This window comes from Xenopus laevis, chromosome 9_10L (genome assembly GCF_017654675.1).
Source record: "Xenopus laevis strain J_2021 chromosome 9_10L, Xenopus_laevis_v10.1, whole genome shotgun sequence".
NCBI classification, from domain to species: domain Eukaryota; kingdom Metazoa; phylum Chordata; class Amphibia; order Anura; family Pipidae; genus Xenopus; species Xenopus laevis.
This window is the reverse complement of record NC_054387.1, coordinates 57,882,022-57,888,250: the sequence shown is the minus strand read 5'-3', so window position 1 is coordinate 57,888,250 and position 6,229 is coordinate 57,882,022. Positions and strand designations below refer to the sequence as shown.

The following is a 6,229-nucleotide window of genomic DNA, read 5'->3' as shown; positions in this document are numbered from 1 at the left end:
CTTAAGGGCTCTCACACACGGGCGTTTTTTCCTGCGCTCCCCTGCGTTGTGCTTTCTTCTGTTCAGCCACAGGGGAGTGCATTCAATTATTGTGAAGGGGCTGTTCTCACACAGACGCATGTATACGCCGCAGGGGAATGCATTCAATTATTGTGAAGGGGCTGTACTCACACAGACGCATGTATACACCGCAGGGGAGTGCATTCAATTATTGTGAAGGGGCTGTACTCACCCAGACGCATGTATGCGCCGACCGCAGATGAAATGCAACATGCTGCATCCCACCACCGTTTGGCGCTTACATGCGTCTGAGTGAGTACAGCCCCCTTCACAATAACTGAGTGCATCTACTCCTGCGCCTGAACGGAAGAAAGCGCAACGCAGGGGAGCGCAGGTAAAACCGACCATGTGTAAGAGCCCTAAAAAGTATATATGTATAACATTTACATACATACATATGGCATAAATGAAAACCCTCTCCAAACTTGTAGGCAATAGTGAATAACAAATGGTGCTGGTTTCACTCTGGGCTAAAATTGTCATTATCTTTAAAAACAGCGCCTTTATTGGAGTTCCCCATAGATCTCTAAGGATCCTGTCAGTATTTCAGATGAGACGTGTGAGTGTTCTAACAGTCCCTGCCAGAAGCACAGTCAGAAGGGTATAGCTAATCACAGCCTGAGGTCGCACAAGCAAAGATGGCTATAGTTCCCTATCTAGCTGCTGATATGTCAACTTTAATTTATTTAGTAAACCAGCTGCTAAATAAAAATCCCCCCTGTACATGGTGACACATTAGGATCCCTGGAGGGAAAGAGGGCAGAACAGGGATCCATGTGGAGGAAACTTACATGGAAGGCCACAGAGGTTATTAGCTCATTTTAGTGGAAACTGAATTTTAGTAAATCCAAAGCAGGTTTACAACCCACTGGCACCACTACAGGAAAAGAGACCTAAGGACAATTCCTTATGGCATGAGATAAGGGATGACGCCACAGAGACTATGAGTATTGTGCTAAACTAGTATCAGATGTTTATTATCATTAGGATCACTAGAGGAACAGAGAACAGACGAGACTTACCTGTGGCTGAAGCTCAGCGAAAAGAAAAAGGCCACAGAGACAATCAGTTTCCTCAGTAACTTATGGTAGGACCCTGGCCACCAATTTTTGTTTAACTTATAGGGAGACCCTGGCCACCAGTGTTTTTTTTAACTTATAGGGGGGCCCTGTCCACCATTGTTTTGGGTTTTTTTGTTTTTACTTTTTGGGTGGGGCCTGACCACCAATCTTTTTTTTAAACTTATAGGGGGACCCTGGCCACCAATGTTTTGGGTTTTTTGTATTGTGTGTGTGGGCAGGATCTGGAGTGGGGTTGTAGGTGGAATCTGGTTTGGGGCTTGAGGGCTCCATGATTTCTCAACACTCAATCATGGATGCTAAATCACGAACAATAAAAACCCATTGGTGGCCAGGGTCTAGAGTTGCCACCTTTTCTGGAAAAAAATACTGGCCTTCTTATATATTTATCTTTTTTCCCTATTAATAACATTGTGATCAACCATCATTTTTACGGGCCAGGCCAGGTAAATACCGCCCAGGTGGTAACCCTTCCAGGGTCCCCCCTACAAGTTAAAACAACCCATTGGTGGTCAGGGTCCCCCCTACAAGTTAAAAAAAATTATTGGTGATCAGGGGCCCCCATAAAAGTTAAAAAAAACTTTATTGGTGGCCAGGGCCTCCCTCCCCCCCCCCACAAGGTAAAAAAAATGGTAATGGTGGCCAGCCCCCCCCCCCCCCCTTTGCAAGGCTCCTTTCATGGCTTCGGGCCTTTTCACAGCTTTGTTTGCGGCTTTGGCTCTTCAGGAATCCGGCTTGCACGCTCTTATAGGGGCCGAGCTAATCGAAAGTGCAGCACAGCCGGGCCCCCCCTTTAACCTTAACACTCTGCCGGGACGACTGTTCCCCCGATGGCAGCCCTGGGGGGGGGCAGGTGCATTTTGGACAGAAAAAACAAACAAACTGAACTTTAAATAATTTAGAAATATAATCCCTATAAGTGCTAGTATTATAAAGGGTGTTTTCTTTTAGATTGTAGACCAAACTGGGGAAAATATAAACCAAGTGCTCAATTTAACCAAGCAAGTATCTAATATTTGGCCAGCTTAATGCGTCTCTTGAAATTAGAAGAAAGGACATTTCAATATCCCTTATAGTGTAAAAAAAAAAAAAAAAGTTTGGGAGAGCTGAATTATGGGATTTTTCCCTGAAGCTGCTGTACTGGCAGATGCATTAGATAGCTGAAGGGTTGGACACCTTTTTAACAAACTTATTTGGTTTAATACCCAGAGGTCATGAAAGATCCAGGTAATGAAGAAATTGATTTTTTTGGAGCAAAGTATTTTTGCCCCTTTGAGGAAAGTTTGAGAAATTTCAGATTTAACCCCTTAAATTGCCCTGGATGAGCTGGAAGCAATTAAAGGTTGCGTTTGAATATAAAGGAGAGGTTTATTCAGCCTCAACTACTAAGTCTCAATCAACAGGCAGAGGAGACTGTAAAACCAACATGACATTCTCAAAAAATTCACGATTTAGAAGTATAAAACGATTAAAAAAAAACACTCCAGGCACACAGAAATGATTCCTATTCATTTAGTTAAAGCGAAACCCCTCTGTATTTGGCCTAGATGCTGTCTCGATGTTAACTGGTTATTAATGCCAGTCCTCCTGAGATGAAATGTTGGTTGCTCCTTTATATACATAGCAAAATAGGGCCACATGAACAATGCCTAGCGTACAGCACAAGCACAAGAGTTATATCTAGTCCCAACACAACATCATGCCACGTTTGTCGCTATAACGCATTGTGCACTACGGAAGGGACACGTGACCGTGCGTTTGAGTCTGTGGAACGCAACGTCTAAGGCTTCAAGTGACACGCATGTGTGCCGGTTCCGCAGGTCAGTAAGAAGGCAAGGAAGCGTGAGTGGGGTTAGTGAGTGAGGTGAAAGTTGAGTTCTCGCGAGGAGGGGGTCACTGTGTGTGAATGGGAGTATAGGGCCTGGGTCACTGCCTTACTAAGCGCCACTATGAATGGGTGTGAAGGTCATGGGTGAGGAGAGTGCAGCAGTGTATGTGAGTGTGTCTGTGAGAGGGACATGTCATTGTATGAATGGGAGAGTGTGTAATGGCATAACTCACTGTACCCCCCATAGATAAACTGATGGAATTTAGTTTTATAGTTGTTGGTGTTATTATTGCTTGCAGTAAGTGTCTACTCTGTATTTGCATCATGTAATACAACTGTTACCAGTGCCGGGCCGCGCGTGCGCAATCGTGCGTAACCGAGGACGCGCGTGCGTTTTCTTGCGTAACCGAGGACGCGCGTGCGCAATTGTGCGTAACCGTGCGCAACCGAGGGCGCTGTCTTCGACTAAACAGAGCGCACCCAATTTTCAATGTGGTAACACTTGCCGGACTAGGGGTAGGCTGGATATTAGGGAAGTGCCTGGCGCCCCCAAGCTTTGCGCCCTAGTCACGTGCCTCTTGTGCCTACTCCTAGCTCCGGCCCTGTGTGTTACTCCTATAGTTCCACCCCACTCCCCTCCCACTGTACAGGTAATATTTAATGATACAGCTGGGAGGATAATCACAGGACAGGTAGTTATTGCTCTGTATAGAGAGGGAATTACCCAGATTGATGGGGTGATGCATGAATTACAGCAGCAGCTGTACTGTTATATCCAGACGTATTGCACTATATTATTACACATTCACAAACTCTTTCATTACTACAAGAGGCCTGTTTTCCTTTATATTGATACTGAATAGTCTGGCATTATATAGATTAACTGAACTGCAGGCGCGCCATATATATTTATAGAGTAGTGGATCATTATCACTATTCTGTTGAAATTTCTGCTGTCATTTCTTGATGGCACCAATGTTTGACCCGCCCTAAGATTACTTCTCTGCATCACTGATACTATTCTAAAAGGTAGTGTGTATATTCCAATAATAATTTTCTGGTTATCAGGTGCCAAAACATGTCGAGTCCTTTCTTGTGGCGCTTCCTGTCATTCACGCAGAAGTATCGTGGGACGCTGCTCGCTGTATCATCTGTTGGCCTCTTTGCTGCCAATATCTCGTACCATGTTGCCCCCGAGCAGACCTTCAGAAAACTCTATCAAGGCTGGTCAAAAGGAGAACCTGTTCAGCTTACAGCCAAACTACAGGGCCTTTTTCAGGAAGTCCTTGAAGAGACTCACATGGGGGTGACTTCAAGTTATGTTCCATTTTCAGCCTTTGGCTTTCACCCTGTAAGTGCTGGTATCCCCTGGCTTCCCAGTGGCTGTTTAATTGGCATTCCTTTCAATTATAATGACACAGAACAGGACGGGGTTGGAATTGCGGACCGGGTTCTTTTGATTAATGGGAAGGAGGTGGATTGGAGCAGTGATGCTGGCACCCATCTGAGACAGGCCTTGAACTTATCCCTTGATGCTCAGAAGTTTTCTCTGGCTCGAGAAGTATTTTATGCACAGGGTAACAGCCCTATTATACAAGCATCTGTGGCCCCTGTCTGCCTTTCTGGAATCTGTCTCTCTAGCGTGGCAATTAAACAGCTGCTTGGTCTGTATTCTGGACCTATATTACTGAGGGGGGTGTACAACATGGCCGTTGTTGTGTTAGGATTTGCTGGTTATTTCCTGTGCTCTGATGCAGTCAGTCAGTGGTTGGATTACCAGTCTGACCGCAAGGTGGCTGCTGTGTCCAAATCCTACGCCACGGGAGGGATAGAGTTTTATGAGAAAATACTGGCACAAAATAGGATTCTGCGGACTCTCATGGGAAAACAGGGGGAGACCATGTACTCTCCTAGCGGCAATTTATTTCCAAATGATTACCTACGCCTGAAAAATGCCCCATACACATCCCGGAGAGACCGCATCAAGAATGCTTTGCTACAGATGGAATGAAGTGTTTGGCAAGGTACAGCTGATGTTCAGTATTCAGGACTGGAGACTTTAGGGAAATCATTTGTTATAATTTCAGTCTCTATGTGACTACTGCATACAATTTGAGGAAAACTATACCTCTGCATTTTCAGATGTGACCAAAATCATGATTGGTATTGATTGGTATTGTCTCTTGGCCATTTTTGACAGTTAATGGAAAAGTATACATTTTCAATAAAAGATGTCTATATTCCCTTTAAATTTCATTTGGCAAAATAGATTTGTTTTAGATTACACTGAATCCTTCTGTATGTTTATATTTGTATATATTTATATGACTGTGAGCTGCCATAATGTTCCATGTTTGAGCAACCAGTTAAATCTTATCTGTAGACTGCTCTCCAATCACCAGATTACCATGTCGACTGTCAGAATGCTTGTTCTGTGTTAAGAGTTTATTTTTAAAGTATGAGTATCCTTGCTTTAGTTAGCAAGAAAGGCCTTTACAAAATACTTAAAGGGGGCCTGCGCCCCAGACATAAAAAGCTGTATAATAAAAGTTATTTTCAAAATAAACATGAAACCCACATTTTTTATTAAAACGTCCATACCTGTTGTAAAAAAAATCTCAGCTGTGAATCATATATTGCCTACCTCTTCTCTATGCCTTAAAGGATAACTAAACCCTAAAAATGAATTTGGCTAAACATGCCATATTTTATATACTGCACTTATTGCACCAGCCTAAAGTTTCAGCTTCTCAATAGCAGCAATGATCCAGGACTTCAAACTTGTCACAGGGGGTCACCATCTTGGAAAATGTCTGCAACACTCACATGCTCAGTGGGCTCTGAGCAACCCCTAAGCTAAATTTAGAAATTATCCATCAGAAAATGAGGTTGGCCTGTAATATAAGCTGAAATCCTGATGCTAGTTGCACTGGTTTCTGTACTGCCATGTAGTAATTATCAACCCTATATTGTGACATTTATATTTTGTGTACTGTATATTTTGAGTCAGTCCCTAACTTCAGTAACTGACAGCAGCACAGAGCGTGTGCAGTGAATCAGCAGAAAAGAGGATGGGGATCTACTGGGGCATATTTGGAGGCACAGATCTTTCCCGCTAAAGGACTGTAATTCCGTTGGGCTGGTACAGAAGGCCAAAGCATAATGTAAAACAACATTTCTAGCCTAATTTATAAGCTGCACTTTAGTTTTCCTTTAAGCATAGAGACGATACAGGCAATTACTTTCACTTTACATTCAGCAG

The 6,229-nt window shown here is 43.5% G+C and overlaps 1 protein-coding gene across 3 annotated transcripts; it reads left to right on the top strand.

Annotated features, from left to right (window-relative positions):
- The first annotated feature begins 2,809 nt into the window (after positions 1–2,809).
- On the top strand, positions 2,810–5,533 carry tmem177.L (transmembrane protein 177 L homeolog). 3 transcript variants are annotated; one of them, XM_018235646.2, is made up of 2 exons: positions 2,810–2,959; positions 4,036–5,533. In XM_018235646.2, the coding sequence occupies exon 2, from the start codon at positions 4,046–4,048 to the stop codon at positions 4,976–4,978; it is 933 nt and encodes a 310-aa protein (XP_018091135.1). In that variant the 5' UTR covers positions 2,810–2,959; positions 4,036–4,045; the 3' UTR covers positions 4,979–5,533. The 3 variants fall into 3 exon arrangements, with proteins under 3 accessions (XP_018091135.1, XP_018091129.1, XP_018091130.1); XM_018235640.2 differs by lacking the exon at positions 2,810–2,959 and adding an exon at positions 2,977–3,265; XM_018235641.2 differs by lacking the exon at positions 2,810–2,959 and adding an exon at positions 3,317–3,617.
- Positions 5,534–6,229: the final 696 nt, after the last annotated feature.